At 45.9% G+C, this 15,864-nt stretch overlaps 1 protein-coding gene across 1 annotated transcript in view; it reads left to right on the top strand.

The window, feature by feature from the left end:
• The first annotated feature begins 5,247 nt into the window (after window positions 1-5,247).
• Window positions 5,248-15,864, top strand: part of STUM (stum, mechanosensory transduction mediator homolog) — a 60,647-nt gene continuing 50,030 nt past the window's right edge. Inside the window, exon 1 of the mRNA XM_054438595.1 lies at window positions 5,248-5,593. Within this exon, the coding sequence (XP_054294570.1) occupies window positions 5,392-5,593 (202 nt within the window). The 5' untranslated portion in view covers window positions 5,248-5,391. The remainder of the gene's footprint in view (window positions 5,594-15,864) is intronic.

Below are 15,864 nucleotides of genomic sequence, written 5' to 3'. Positions count from 1 at the left end.
GAACTTTGTTTTATTTATTCATTTTTTTAAGACAAGGTCTGGCTCTATCACCCAGGCTGGAGTGCAGTGGTGTGATCTCAGCTCACTGCAACCTCTGCCTCCTGGGCTCAAACCACCCTCTCACCTCAACCTCCCAAGTAGCTGGGACTACAGGCACGCGTCACCACACCCAGCTAATTTTTTGTATTTTTTGAAGAGACAGGATTTTGCCATGTTGCCCAGGCTGGTCTTGAACTCATGAGCTCAAGCAATCCACCCGCCTCAGCCTCCCAAAGTGCTAGGATTACAGGTGTGAGCCACCACGCCCACCCTGATTGGGAACTTTAAATCCCATCTGCAGAATTCCTTCACTGAAACACCCAGATTTGTATTTGATTAGATACCTCAGGGAAGGTGTGTGAATACTACAAAATGGCTGCTGCCTCCCTTATGTCTTCCAACTCTTGAGCAAGAATATTCCCATTGGCCCAACACAAATGGAAACTAACTAGAAAGGGAATTCTGTGGGCTAGAGTTGAGCCTAGCCAAGTTGATACATCAAAAAGCCATTACATCCATACTTTTCCCCCCATAAACTAAATTTGAGTGTGTTCCATCACTTGGCATGAAAAAGCTTCTGATTCAGTTGCCATTTACTTATTGAGTGCCTTATACATATTATATCACTTAATCCTCTTATACACAAATGAGCTAGGTATTATTTACAATTTTGAAGACTGAAGCTCAGAGAGGTTAAAAAACTTTTTCAAAGGCTCAGAGCTTCAAACAAAGTCTGCCTTTCCACTGCTGATGCTATGATACCAGTGTTTGCCAAAAAGGAGCCACCTGGTTGGAATATGAATTCCTCATGTAGTTTGGAAGCTGACTTCAGCAAATTTTTATTTTAGCTAAAAAATGTCCAAAACTTGATGTACTTTATTCATCTGATGACAGAACAAGGCTAAGAAATATATTTTTATCTTCATGACCCAATGCTTGGCTCAGATGTATTATTTGGCTGATGTAATGAACTGTTTGGTCTGTTTCCCCTGTTGCGTTTGTGTCTGATTTTTTGAGATGATCATTTAAGGTTTTAACTTTTATTCGGAAGCCTCTTCCTCCCTGAAATACCTTAGATCTTAAACTCTCCTACAAACATCAGCTGCAATCACAATGTCAAGTAGATGCTGTATAAACCTCTTGCAAGAGCGGTGAGGAAAAAAGGAATGTACAAGTGAACAATATCAGAAATGAAAGAGGAGACGTCATTACAGCTTTGACAGACATTAAAAAGATAAGAGAAAAGTAGAAAAAGTTTTATGCCAACAAATTCCATAACTTCCATGAAATGGACACATTCCTAGAAAAGGGATACATAGCATGTGAGACATTTTAGCTAGGATCCCAGAGAGTTAAATCTCCCAACTGCCAAATCTAAGGACACTTTTGGGGTTTTACCTTACCCTTCAGTGAATTTGACACTGCTGACTGCATCATCCTTAAAATCTTCCTGCTTTGGCTTCCATGAAACACTTTTAGTGTTTCTCCATGTAAACCTTGTTTCCCTCCTTTTTCCTTTCTGCTTAATTACAGAAATTCTATAACTTTTTTTTTTTTTTTTGAGACAGAGTCTCACTCTGTTGCCTAGGCTGAAGTGCAGTGGTGCGACACGGCTCACTGCAGCCTCGACCTCCCCAGGCTCAGGTGATCCTTCCACCTCAGCCTCCTGAGTGTGGGACTAGAAGTGTGCACCACCACGCCCAGCTAATTTTTGTATTTTTCGTACAGATGGAGTTTTGCCATGTTGCCCAGGCTGGTCTTGAACTCCTGGGCTCAAGCGATCCTCTTGCCTCAGCCTCCCAGTGTTGGGATTACAGGCATGAGCCACTGCGCCCAGCCTCTATGACTTTTTAAATTCCATGTCTGCATACAGCGCTCTAACTACCATTTGTATGCTGAAGGCTCCCAAATCTGCAGCCCCAATTGCTTTCTTGATTCTCAATTTGACTCAATATCCAACTTTTATCACGACAATTATCTATGCTGGCCATTTAATCAATGAGTCCCCGCTACCTCTCGGATGTGTTCAGACTCTTCAAACTCATTTCCTCCTTGTCTGCTATTAATACCCAGTTTTCATTTGGGAACTGTCCCTCCCCCATTCTCAGTCCTTTTCAGTCAGGAAGAGTCCTCCTCCCCCTCAGCCTCTACATAAGCATGTGACCTGATTTTATCCCCTCCAGCCCATCTTCCACACTGTGAACAAATATATCTCATAATGGTGGTGGTTTTAAAGCCTAGGCCCAAGTCTTTGACACCCCTCCACAGAGAGGCGGGGTGTCCCCCACGAAATCTGGGCAGGCTTGTGACTGCATCGACCAGTAAAGCCCTGCAGAAGTGACACTGTGTGACTTCCGAAGTTAGGGCAGAAAAGTCCACACAGCTTCCACCGGTCCTGCAATGTTCATTCTCTGGGGGCCTCCTCTCAGGAAATTCCCTCTCAGAAGCCAGCTGTCATATTGTGAAAAGTCCAAGTCACGTGGGGAGGCCGTGTGTAGGCGCTTTGCTGACCCATCCTAGTTGACCCAGCTTTCAAGTTACCCCAGTCCAGGCAGGCTGAGATTCCTGAGAATCTTCTCAGAAGTGGATCCTCTAGCCCCAGCTGTTCCAGCTGTCAGCCATTTCAGTCTCCCAAGCTGAGGCTCCAGATACAAGGAGCAAAGAAGAATTATCTCGATGTGCTCTGTCCAAGCTCCTGACCACAGAATTTGTGATCAGAAAAAAAATGGTTGTGTTAAGCTGCTAAATTTGGGGGTAATTTGTGACATAGTGATGGTAACTGGAATACTTATGCCACACCCCTGCTTAAAATGTTCCAGTGATTCTGCGTCGCCACCACCGAGATGAAGTCCAAATTCCTTTGCCATTCAGTACTAGATGCCTGTCCACCCCACCAGATCCATCTCCTGTCTCTGCCCACACAAGCCCTAGTGCCAGCCACACTGCAGTTCCTGAAATCATCCCTACTTCCCTGGGCTCCCATGCCTTTGTATATTTTGTTGCTCTGCCTGGATGTCTTTCTGACATCCAAGATATTCAGCAAATCATCTGAAAAACTGGGGGATGAAAATCCACTGACTTCCCTGAAATCCTTTTTCTCCAGGAGGAATGATTGACTGGCCCTAAGACAGTTCAAGTGCTCTGCAAAAGGATAGTCACAGAATGTGGGTTATTTTCTAGGTCTCTGAATAAAATAATGGTTATATAGAATTGATTCTGGAGCCAGATTGCCTGCATTCAGCTGCCAGCTCTACCGCTGATTAGTGGGGGACTTTGTGCAGCTGTTTAACTTCTCTTTGCTTCAATTGCCCCATCTGTAAAATGGGGTAATAAATAATCCTTACTTTGTAGAGTTATGGTAAGGATTAAAAGAGTTAAAATGTGTAAAAGATTTAGAATGATGCCTGGCAGAGAGTGCTTGGATAAATAAGTGTTTGTTGAAAATAAAACAAATCTGCAAATAGTTAACTGTAGTCATTGCTCAAGTCCCTTTGAGTATCGCCTTCTTTGGGACATCTCCCCGAGGCCTCCCCCACGCTAGCTGGCTTCACAGATAGGTCCATGTTGTCGCAGCACCTCCAGCACAGCACAGCTGCAACATTCCTCACTGTTTCTGTAAGTCTATCTTTGTAGTTGTCAGTATCTCTCAGCTCATTTCTTAGATTCTTGAAGGGAGAGGCTGGATTTTACTCATTTCTCTGTCCCTGGAATCTAAGTCTTAGTAGGCCATCAATAAGTGTGTATTAAATGGAATCTTGCTATGATTTTAACAAACACAGTAACTCCAAGCCAGAAAAGGCTAAGCGAGTTCTTCTAAGCCATACACGTAATTAGTGACTGAACAAAGACTAAAATTTTTAACCCTGTTCTTCTGACTGCCAAACCTAAACTAATGACTCGTGTTTGTGTGTGTGTGTCTGTGTATATGTACACATGCATGTGTGTGTCCACCAGTATCATCACTAACCCCTGGCCATTTGCTTTTAAAATTATTTTATTCAGAGACTTATACAATAAGTATAAGTATACAATAATCCATGTTCTTTTAGCCTCTTCTGAGACCCTGGGTTGTTTATAATGATAATCACTATTATTCCTGAAGGGAGGCTATTGCACCCTTCCAACTATTCAGACGATTTGCTGACTGTCTGGATCATTCCAAAGCCTTTAACCCCTCCCTAACGTTAGAGGCGGTAACTTTCATCCGTTTACTTTTTCCAGGTGCGGAGGCGAAGGCAGCCTTATTCAGAAAATCGAATTCAAAACAGGACCTCAAGCTGCCGGCTGTTGCTTCTACCAACTGCCCCATTATTAACGCCAGACGGCGCTGTGTCCTCACTGACTCTTTAACCACCACGTCGGGCTCACAAAAGGCTCAGGTTTCCTCCAGCATAGTTCAGGGGATGGTGAACGCTTCCCAACATGCCTGCAACAAGCACATTTCTTTCTGGGTTTGGTGCGTGTGTGTAGGGAGTGTCCCATCTTTTAACTAGTCTTGCGGAGACCTGGCCTGGTGTTTGAAAATCTGTTTCCTCTATTATCGATCCGATCCCTGGATTGCTTTTTCTCTGACACTTGAAACAAATTCACTCTTTTTTTTAATGGGATTTTTTTTTTTTTTTTTTTTTTACAAAATAGAGCTGGGGGGTGTGTGGGGGGGTGGGTCTCGCCACGTTGCCCAGGCTGGTTTCGAACTCCTGGGAACAAGCAATTCTCCCACCTTGGCCTCCCAAAGTGCTGGGAATACAGACGGGAGCCACTGCCCTCGCCCCAAACAAAATCATTTAAATCACAATGCACTGAAGGCCGACTAGGTGTCAGGCGCCGCGCGGTCCCTTGTCCCCATGTCCCTGGCCAAAGGCTTGCTCTAGATCAGGGGACTCAGCCTCGAGGCTTTCCCCACGGTGTCAGCCAAGCACACACTCCCAGTTCGCAGGGCTTCGTGGTCAAGGTTCCTAGTTCACCTGTCTGGGAGGGCGAGGTGTGTCCATCCCTTCCAGCACCTGGGCAAACAGATCCCTTTGCGGTCCTCTTCTACTGCTTTCCCTTCGCCCTGATTTTCCATTCCTTGTGAGTGGTGGTTTTGGTCGGGGGGAGGGGGCGGGGAAGGGGCCTGGCGAGGAGGGGCGTCAGAGCGCTGTCACCGGGTGTCGCGCCGCCCTCCCCGCCCCTCCGCCGGGCGTGTGGGGACGCCGGAGGGCGGGAGTCTCCGCGAGCCGCGCGGCGCACGGAGCACGGCGGCCGCCTGAGCTCGGCGCGGAGCCCGGAGCCCGCAGCCGGCAGTCTCCTGCTCCCGTACGCTGGGCGCCAGCTCCGGCCGTGCTGCCCGGCTGCCCGAGAGCGCGCCTGGCCATGGAGCCCTCGCACAAAGACGCCGAGACGGCGGCGGCGGCGGCAGCGGTGGCGGCAGCGGACCCCCGGGGGGCGTCCTCGTCCAGCGGGGTGGTGGTGCAGGTCCGCGAGAAGAAGGGCCCCCTGCGCGCCGCCATCCCCTACATGCCCTTCCCCGTGGCCGTCATCTGCCTCTTCCTCAACACTTTCGTGCCGGGACTGGGTAAGACACGGCTGCCGCGACCCTTGCGACCCCGACCCCGCCGCGGGAGGGCGTGTGGGGGGAGAGAAGGGCGCGGCCGGAGACCTCCTGGCCGGGCCGCGCGCTCCAAGTGCTGCGACCACGCGCGACCGCCCGCTCCTGGCGTCCCCTAGCAGGTGGCAGAAGCGCGTGGAGTGGGCACCCCAGAGGGGAGAGGCTGCGCTGGGGTCTCCGACCCGCAGGCGGGGCCCCAAAGAGCCAGAAACTTTGCGGCCAATGTTGGAGCCCGCAGCGGCGGCCGGAATGGCTCTGCCGGCTTCGGAGTAGGGCTCCCGTCCCGGCGCCCCGATTTCTGCTCCTTCTCTCCGTCGTGTGCATCCGTACGCGAGCCCATTTCCCCGAGAGGAATGGGGTCGGGTCAGAGTGAGCTCTAGGGCCTCGGCGGCGAGGATCAAACTCCCGGGCGTCGAAGTCAGCTGAGCCGGGGAAAGGGGACAAGCCGGGCTAGATATACCTGCAGCCCCCATTGGTTCGCAAAGTGCGCACCGCGTGGGGACGAGAACTCTAGCCAGAGTCTCCTCCGCCTCATTCAGGGGTGCCTGCACTTCCGCCAGCACCCCGCAGGGCGCCAGGGGGATGGGGGATGATTTTATTAGTTTGGATGCATGTGGCCAGAGATGAACCCATAGCTCCCTCGGATCCCTTCTGTTCCTGAGAAGTAGAGAGTGCGCCGATGTAATTTTGTGCAGGACTCTGGCAGCCAGCAGGGGTTCTGGTGGCATCTATGTCCCACGTTTTAAAGCAGAGGCCCCTTACAGAGATGGTGCGGGAGGGTGAATGGAGGCAGGGAATGAGAAGTTTTCTTGACCCTCCCTCCCTTAACTCCACCCCTAGGTCTCTGCCTGCACGCCCCTCCCCTCCTCCAGCTTGGCACTGGCTGCTCCTGCGTGCTGGGAGGTGCCCCCCTCTCCCATGCCCGCCCGAAGAGCCAGGCGCCCCAGTGCCCTCTCCGGGAGAAAGCGTGCCCCTGTCGGCGAGCCTGTTGCCAACGTATGGTTCCAAGTTCCCAAGAGCAGAGGCCAGCTGGAAGGGGTTTTCAGTTTGACTTTGGCCTTTCTCACGGTCTCCTCGCTCTTCGCCTGTTTAGCAGGGGCCTCTGCTGCGGTGATAGCCAAGGCCACAGCCACCCACGCAGGATCCGTTCACTTTCCCCTCCGAGCTTACTTGTCTTTCTACCCTAAGGGGCTGCTGCAGCCAGAGCAGGCTATCTGAGCAGTAAGTTAGGTGGTCTTTAGTTGGGCTTCTCTCTTCTGGGATGCCTCCAGCGACCTGTCTCCCTGGCTGGTGTCATAAGATCAGCTCTCTTTGCACATTTAGACACTGCAAGGAGGCAAGCTGATGTTAATCTAGTTTTATCAGAAATTCTCACCTGCTGGAGTAAAAAGAGACTGCCTGCCCCTTCCTCTGGCGGATATGAAGATCCTCCTGAGCCAGCATGCATCTTGATTCACCTTTTTTTTTTTTTTTTTTTTTTTAAGTGGTGAGGTAAACGCCACCCTATGGTCTTTTGAGGAAACAAATGCATTGGTGCCAGGTGAGAGGGGCTGCACCAAGTCACTGCTGCACGAGGAAACCACTTTGTGGGAGACCAGCCCCAGGAGACAGCAGCTGCCCACCCATGCACCTGTGTGTACCCTCCCTGGTCTCCCCTCACTAGGTGCCTTTCCCAGCCTTAGCCCTGCTGCATTGACAGCATCGGCTGCAGGGCATCGTCCATTCCGCTGACCCCTGGCTCCTTGCCCTGGGGATCCAGATTTTCCTTTTGTGAGATCAGAATCCTATGGGATTTTTGTGAAACAAACAAATAAACAAACAAAACAAACCATTATAAGAAACCAGGAGAAAACAAAGGGAAGATATGAAAACCACAAAAGTAATAAAACAGGTGAGCTGTAGGTGCACAGATTTCTGAATTTTCAGTGACATAATCCTGGCTTTTTTTTTTTAAATTTTGCTTTGGTTGCTATTGTACAGTTTACTGGGTGCACAGGCTCCTGCTCCTCTCCACACAGAATGAGGGATTCCTGATCCTTGGTGGTGGTTCTCATCTGTAAGTCAGGCACACCTGTCTCTTGGCGTTGCTGAGAGGATGAAACGTGATTACATAAAGCCCAGTGTCTGGTGCATAGGAAGCTCTCCGGGGATGGTGGGTCCATCTTGCTCTTCTGCAGAGCTGAGCACTGGTCCCATCTCTGGGTAGGGGTTGCTGCAGCCAGGGCAGCACTGCCCTCTGGACCACTCAGAAGCAAAGGCTCCTTGAGTGCTTTTGATCCCTCTACTCCTCTCTCCACCTGCAGTGGAGTCCCAGGCAACAAAGCAGCTTAGACCAATCTTGCAGGTGGTTTTATTGCCCCCCTTCCCCAGGAGTGGTTTAAATGGCCCCAGCTCTTGGAAATCCGCCACTTGGCCCAGATCCACTTCTCCAAGGCCTCCTGGCTTATCTGAAGCTCCTGGGACAACTGAATATTCATGGCTGAGACTGCTCTTTGATGAAATGCAGCTTCTTTCAATTCACTCATTCATTTGACCAAAACAGGCACCTACCACATGCCAGGCATTGACTGGGGTTGTGATGAAGAATAAATCAGTCAGGATGTCATAGACTGTTGAGGAAAATTGAGGCCAACTTTGTCTGAATTTGATAAGTGCTAGGATGGCAGCAGGAACAGAGTGTTGTAGCAGAAATTAATTCTTCCTGGGGACGAAGGAAGGGGGCTCAGAGAAAGCCTCCCTAAGGGAGTAGTGTTAGGTTAGAACTTCCTGAGAAAATCTATCACGTGTCCTAAGCACTTGCCATCCTCACTAAACTCCCATTCTGGAAATTGCTCAGACCACTGGCCCAAAGATCTCTTCCTTTTTTCTGGAAACTTCCTTCCCTGCAAGTCCTCTCCTGGATTGCAGATTGGATGAGAGGGCAGTCTTTGCTGAATGAAGGCTCGTTTTTTATTTTTATTTTTTCCCTCTGATGTAGGTGTCTCAGTTCTATCCAGTCTGCAGGACCAGCTGTGGAGAAGCCCCATCCTTAAAATTCCCCAGTGCCTTCTCCACCCAAGCAACAGTGCTCTCGGGATAACACTCATATCATGAGTGGGATGTGCTCTCTCCTAGGGAGTGGCTGGAAAGGAGAAGTGATTTATGATCACTCCAACTCCTCACTGAAACAATGAAAAACGATTTTTACAAATGGACATTAGTAAAGAGAGTCACCTCTAGTCCTATTCAGTGAAATTCTACTAATAAAGACCACCGTTGGTACCTTCATGTTCCAACAATTAGGGTGTCTATAAGTATATACACGATTATTCATACCTGTAATGAAGGTTCATTGTTATGCCCCAACATAGCCAGAGAGTTTGTCTAGTGGTCAGGAGTATCATTATACTTTTATATTTAAAAATTATATCTATCTTGATTTGGTGAAATGAAAATGTTGATATCTCAGTGACAGGGAAAGTCGAAGGGAGGAGGACCTCCATGGACCTTTAACCACTCCATTGGACTCAGGACATCAGATAGGGACAATTTATCCCTAACACACTGCCTACTCTTTGATGCTGCTAAAGTCTTGCTTGCTCAATAAAAGCACCACAGGCTGGCTCTGCTTCTTCTCTCTCTCTTTCCTCTAGACCCAAGGCTCAAACTGATGATTAATCACTTCCTACCTCCTGGCATCTTTTGTATCATAGATTTTTTGTTGCTGTTTTGAGACTTTATTCTTTGTCTATCTAAGTAGATCTTAAATTCCTGGGGAGCAGCAACTATTTCAAATGTCTTCTTGAAAGAGTATGTTATCCACAAATACATATAGACTAGAATTATACTCCTGGAATAGGCATAAGATATCATCTGGTCCAAAGCCTTTATTCAATATAAAAGTGAAGTAGGCCTAAGGATGCAAGGACCAAGGAAGTTTATGGCCTACTAAGCCTTTTGAAGGAAGTTCCTGAAGATGTTTTTCAATAAAGTAAGGGAGTAAACCAAGAAAGGAGATATGAGATTCAGGAAACACTGAAGCCTATACAGAGTAGCCATGAAAAGCAACCCCAGGATGAAATTGTTCAGCAGAACGAGAGAGTAGTTACTTTTCATTAGAGTGGAAGGAAAGAGGTCTCTGAAGGTGACATGAGAGAAGGACATTCTAGAGAGTAGAAAGTATTATTAGGACACTGCAAAAAATTAAGGTTGTAATGAAAAGCAGAAAGCAAGCCAAAAAACCACCCAAACAAAACAGAAGACAATTAGTAATTGCAGTAAAAGACAAAGAGCCATGCAAAAGCATTAAGATCCAAAAATGAAGCAGCTTGCCCAATCAGGTCAGAAGGTCAGCAGGCTTCAAAAAGAAAAAAAGAGTCCAAACAATACATGGAGTGGGAAGAAATTTGGAGGTTATTAGGGATATGATATAGAAGGCAAATGTTTCTTCTATCAACAAGAAAAAAGAAACATAATCAGAAACTTCTGGAAAAACAAAAAATTTCTTATGAAAGGGATAGCCTAAATATGAAGCAGTCCAAAATGTGGCCTGATTTTGAGCATGTGGTGGGACGTAAGAAAGGCTCTAAGCGCACAGGGTCTATCATTGGAACAGTGGTGCATGATATGGACTGTTTGGCTCTGCAGTAAAGAATATTTGCTTAGTCATAATAATGTAAATGCTGCTTAGTGGCTTTCAACTTCTAAAATCAACAACAAAGCACTGAAGACTACTTAAGAATAGCTATAAAGGAGTATGTAAAGAGTTTCTGGCTTGACAACATAAAAGAAGTTGGAAAGTAGAAGAAGAGAGAAGAGGAATTGTGATAGATTAAATTATTGTTCCCAATTATTCACTGTTCTCCCTGAAAGAGGATTTCACACCCCCACCTGATGCCATATGGCTTGCCTGCCCTTGTAGGAGAATACTTCCTCTCCTGTCCACTGATACCCGGTTTGGCCACGTGACTCGCTTTGGCCAATTGAATGTGAGTGGAAATGACATATTCCATGCCGAACAGACACGTTAAGAGGCGGTGTGAAGTTCTGACATTGTTCTTTTCCCTCTCTCATGAAAATAGCAGGTCTCAGATGGGGGATGCCCTTCAACTAGTTCCCAGAATAAACAGCACATCAGAAGCAGGCCATGGCATGGCATGTGAATCAGAAATAAGCCTGAGTTGCTGAGATTTTGTGGTTGTTGGTCTTGTTATTGTCCCAGCATGACATATGTAAAGCTGACTAACAGCAGATGGTAGGGTAGAGGCATGAATACCCCAATCATATAAAACGGGAGTCGAGAGATGCTGTCTGTAGTTAATAGACCAAGAAATAAAAGGCACCAAGGTGACCAATAGATGAACTGAAATAGTTGATGTGTTGGGACAGTGGGATGATAGTGATCTGCTGGAATCATGTGGGAACAAGAGTAAAAGTGCAATGAGGGGTGATATAAGCAAGCTGGCTTGTGTGTATTACAGCAGAAAGTGGATAGGTAATGTCTAAATTTGATAAAACATGAAAAAGCAATATAAGCATACTCTTTGGAGACTGGGGAAGTATCAGAATTCTCCGTCTTTCTGGCATCATCAATTTTCCTGTCTACTGGCTCATTCCCAGCAGCACACATCCATGCTGAAATTGTCTATCTTCTAAAAATAGCCTCTCCTGATCCATTATCCACTCTGACCTGTGCCCATTTCTTTGCTCCCTTTCACAGCAAAATTCCCTGAAAGAGCTGTCTATATTTGTTGTCTCCAATCCCTCCTCTCTCATTTTCTTGTGAACTCACTTTAATCATGTTTTTGCCTCCATCACTCACTTACACTGCACTTGTCAGGGTCGCCAGTCTCCTCCAGGTTGCTAAATTCAGTGGCCGGTTCTCTGTCTTCCTCTTCCTGGACCTATCAGCAGCGCCGGCCATAGGGGCTCACTCCCTCCTCCTGAAATGCTTTCTTTACTTGGCTTCTACAGCACCACTCCCTCCTAGTTTTCTTTTTACCTCAAGGCTCTTTCTCTGCTTCTTTTGCCTCTCTTGACAACCTCTAAACTTTAGAGCTCCCCAGGGCACTTGGTCTTCTTGACCCTGATCTTCTCTTTTCTGCCTGTATTCACTCCTGCAGTGATCTTGCGCAGTCTCTGGGCTTTCAATTGCATTTTTATGATGATGACTCCCCAGTTTAGATCCCCAGCTCAGGCCTCTTCCCTGAACTCCTGAGTCATATATCCAACTGCCTTCTCAGTGTCTCCACTTGGAAACCAAAAGGCATCCTAGACATAACTCATCCAAAACCAAACTCCTGGTCTTCTTCTCCAGACCTGCTTCTCCCTCCTCTTTCCCCATCTCAGCAAATGGCGGCCTCCCAGTGGCTCAGGCCAAAAACTGAGACTCAACTTTGACTCTTTTTTTTTTTTTTTTTTTTTTAACTCCATGCCCAATCTGTTAGGAAGTCCTCTTGGTCTGCTTTCCAAGCCTGATCAGTATCTGACCACTTCTTACCACTCTCTGGTTCAAGTCTCCACACTCCCCTGTATTACTGCAGTAGCTTCCTACATGGTCTGCTTGTCTGTACTCATGTCCCTTACAGTCTGTCCGCAACATGGCAACGAGAGTGCTGCTTTTTAAACACGAGCGAGTCAGATTGTGTCACTTTTGAGCTCAAAACTTTCTAATGGCTCCCATGTCACTCTGAGTAAAAGCTCGAGTCCTTATTATGACCTGTAAGGACCTAAGCCAGAACTTTCCAACAGAAGTATAATATAAGTCACATAGGGAATTTAAAATTTTTCTAGTACATACCTATATCATAAAAAGTAAAAAGGAATAGATGAAGTTAACCTTAATAATATGTTTCATTTAACCCGATATATTCAAAATATTATTAACATAGAATCAATGTAAACATTATTCATAAGATATATTTTCTTTTTTGCATACTAAGTTTTCAAATCTGGTGTATATTTTACATTTATAGCACATCTCAATTTGGACCTGTCCCATTTCAAGGGTAATTTCAAGTGGATGTGTTAACAGCATCTGAATTCCTTCTGAGAAATGGCAAGGGACCCAGCTGCCATGGGAGTGGTCAGTTAACAGATGATACAGAGGAAGTTTGTGTCTCAATAAAGTGTAGATAGCTTGCTAAGCAGAGGAGGGCTTACTTCTGAGTGCCTTCAGCAGCATTTCACTCTTAACATGCTCCTACTGTGTGCCAGGTCTATGCTCAGAGCTGAGGCACAAAGTCAAAGAAGATGTGGTCCCTGCCCTCAAGGAGCTGACAGTCTAATGGGAAGGCAGACGCTAATAAATACAGACAGTAGTGTGTGCTTTAATGGAGGAAAGGATGGGCCACTGGGGTCCATTTCATCCAGTCTGCAGTGGTGAGGCAATGCTTTTCTGGCAAACTTGGCCATCTGGGAGATGAGCAAAACAGAATGACCCGGATGGTCTAAATTAAGTGCCATTTCGAGTTCAACATTAGGTTCATGATGCCACAAAGCATCATGAAAAGGGAGGTGAACTAGAAGCCAGGAGGCTTCAGACCTAATTCTGGCTCCTCAGTAGCATGGAACCTTGAGCAGATCACTTAGCCTCTCCGAGCCTCAGTTTTCTCACTTGTAAAATGAAAATAATAATCTCTGCTTGGGCATCTGACAAAGTCATGATGCCCTGTTAACTGTAAAGCACTCCACGGTCAGAAAAGGTTATTGTTACCAATTAATGTTAGCAAAATCCCCTTTGCACTTTTAAATTATAAATTGACAATTTCTAATTATATAAATTTGTGGGGTACAAAGTGATGCTGTAATTTATGAATACAATGTGGAATAATTACATCAAGCTAGTTAATGTATCCATCATCTCAAATACTTAACACTTTTTGTGGTGAGAACATTTGAAGTTTACTCCCTTAGCAACTTTGAAATGTATGATACTCTATTATTAACTATATTTACCACACTGTGCAATAGAACTCAAAAAAGAGAAAAAAATCATACTTCTCCCGTGATTTTGTACCTTTTGACCACCATCTCTCCATTTCCTTCGCCCACCTCAGTGCCTGGCAACTATCATTTGACTCTCTTCTTCTATGACTTTGATTCTTTTAGATTCCACATGTAAGTGAGAACATGAAGTATTTGTCTTTCTGTGCTTGACTTATTTCACTTAGCATAATGTTTTTCAGTCCCATTCATGTTGTTGCAAATGATAGACTTTCCTTTTTTAAGGCTGAATATACTCTATTGTGCATATATACCCCCTTTTCTTTATCCATTCATCTGCTGATGGACACTTAGGTTGATTCCATAACTTAACTATTGTGAATAGTGCTATAGTAAACATGGGGTACAGACATTTCTTGGATAAACACATTTCAAATTTTTTGGGTAAATACCCAGAAGTAGGATTGTGGGTCATATGGTCATTCTATTTTTAGCTTTTTGAGGCATCTACATACTATTTTCCATAATGGTCCTATAATTCGCATTCTCACCAACAGTGTACAAGGGTTCCCCTTTTCTCCACGTCCTCACCAACACTTGTTATCTTTCATCTTTTTGAGAAAAGCCATTCTGACATGTCCAAGAAGAGAAAATTATAGGCCCATATCCCTAATGAACATAGATGCAAAAATCCTCAACAAAATACTGGTGAACCAAATTCCACAATGCATTAAAGGGATCATCCACCATGATTAAGATTTATCCCTAGGATGCCAGAATGGTTCAACATATGCAAATCAATAAATGTGATACATCACATTAACAGAATAAAGGACAAAAACCATATGATCATCTCATTAGATTCAGAAAAAGCATTTGACAAAATTCAGCATCCTTTCATGATACAAAATCTCACCAAATTAGGTATAGAAAGGTCGTACCTGAACACAATAAAGGCCGTATATGAGAAGCCCACAGCTAACGTTATACTCAATGTGAAAAGTTGAAAGCCTTTGCTCTAAGATCTGGAGCAGGACAAGGATGCCCACTTTTGCCACTTCTATTCAACATAATGGAAGTCCTTGCCAGAGCAATTGGGCAAGAGAAGGAAAGAAAAGGCATCCAAATAGGAAAGGAAGAAGTGAAATTGTCATTGCTGATGACATAATCCTATATGTAGAAAACCTTACAGACTCCACCAAAAAACTGTTAGAATATGTTAGAATATAATACAATTAAGTTGTGCGATACAAAATCAACACACAAAAATCATTAGCAAAATCCCCTTTGTTCCCAGGGTCATTCCTGGGGTATTTCTCTGAGTGGCAACTAGGGGGTGGACAGGGTGACTAACAAGCCCTTCCACCTTTTTTCAGCAGCTCAGTTCCATGCAGCACACGGAGCTGAGACCTAGGAATTCCCACTGGGCACCCAACCAGACCTCCCACACGTGACGTGCTGGCTTGAACGGGAAGGGCACATGTTCTCCAGGGCTTAGTTCAACACACCAACTGGAAGCTTTCTCCACTGTACTCCCCAAAGCCTGGGCCTGTGCGAGGGATGTGTCTCTGAGGCTAACTTTACAGTTTGGTAAAAGGCTTTGGGGAACATCAAAGTGGTGACTGAATGTGTGTGTGTGTGTGTGTGGGTGGGTGGGTGGATGTGCACCTGTGTGTGTGCACAAATGTTCCATAGACTTTACCTATAGTTATTTTACAATAAAAATTAGAGCATAGTTTAGTTTCTAGGTCTGGGTTTGAACATTTCTGTGTCCATATACCTTTGAGGCACACACTTGGTGTGGTTTATAGCACACTTGAAGCCCCACAGTCTGGGGCAGGGTAGGGTAGCAGGTGTGTCTTCAGCATGGGAACTTCCCAGTGAGAACTGGGTGCTGGGTCTCATTGGCCCAGGCCCAGCACATACTAGAAATGATATTCCTAGGGGAAAGCGGAGGCAATGGGAAGGAGACCATATTTTCCTAATCAAAAGGTAGGACACGGGGATTCACCATGCATTTATTTTATGACAGACCATAAATTACATTGATGAAGTAACTTTTCTTAAAAAGAGTAAAATGAGATAAGGCCAGGACTGCCCTTGAACCTGGAATTTGTAGGGGCCATGGCCAGAGTCCCCTGTTGAGCAGAGCACTCAGTCCAGCTCTGGTCTCTGTTGTGTGAGAAGTTTGACCCTGAGGCCAAGAGCAATTTGCTGTTTGTGGAGAAGAGCCTGTCCTGAAACCTCAACAATGAAAATGGTTCAACTTTCCAAGGGCCAAAGAACTTCACTGCGGCTGCAACCCCTTCAATTTA

The sequence above is a fragment of the Pongo pygmaeus genome, chromosome 1 (assembly GCF_028885625.2).
Source record: "Pongo pygmaeus isolate AG05252 chromosome 1, NHGRI_mPonPyg2-v2.0_pri, whole genome shotgun sequence".
Lineage (NCBI taxonomy): Eukaryota > Metazoa > Chordata > Mammalia > Primates > Hominidae > Pongo > Pongo pygmaeus.
The sequence above is the reverse complement of the archived record's forward strand: the minus strand, read 5'-3'. Positions and strand labels throughout refer to the sequence as shown.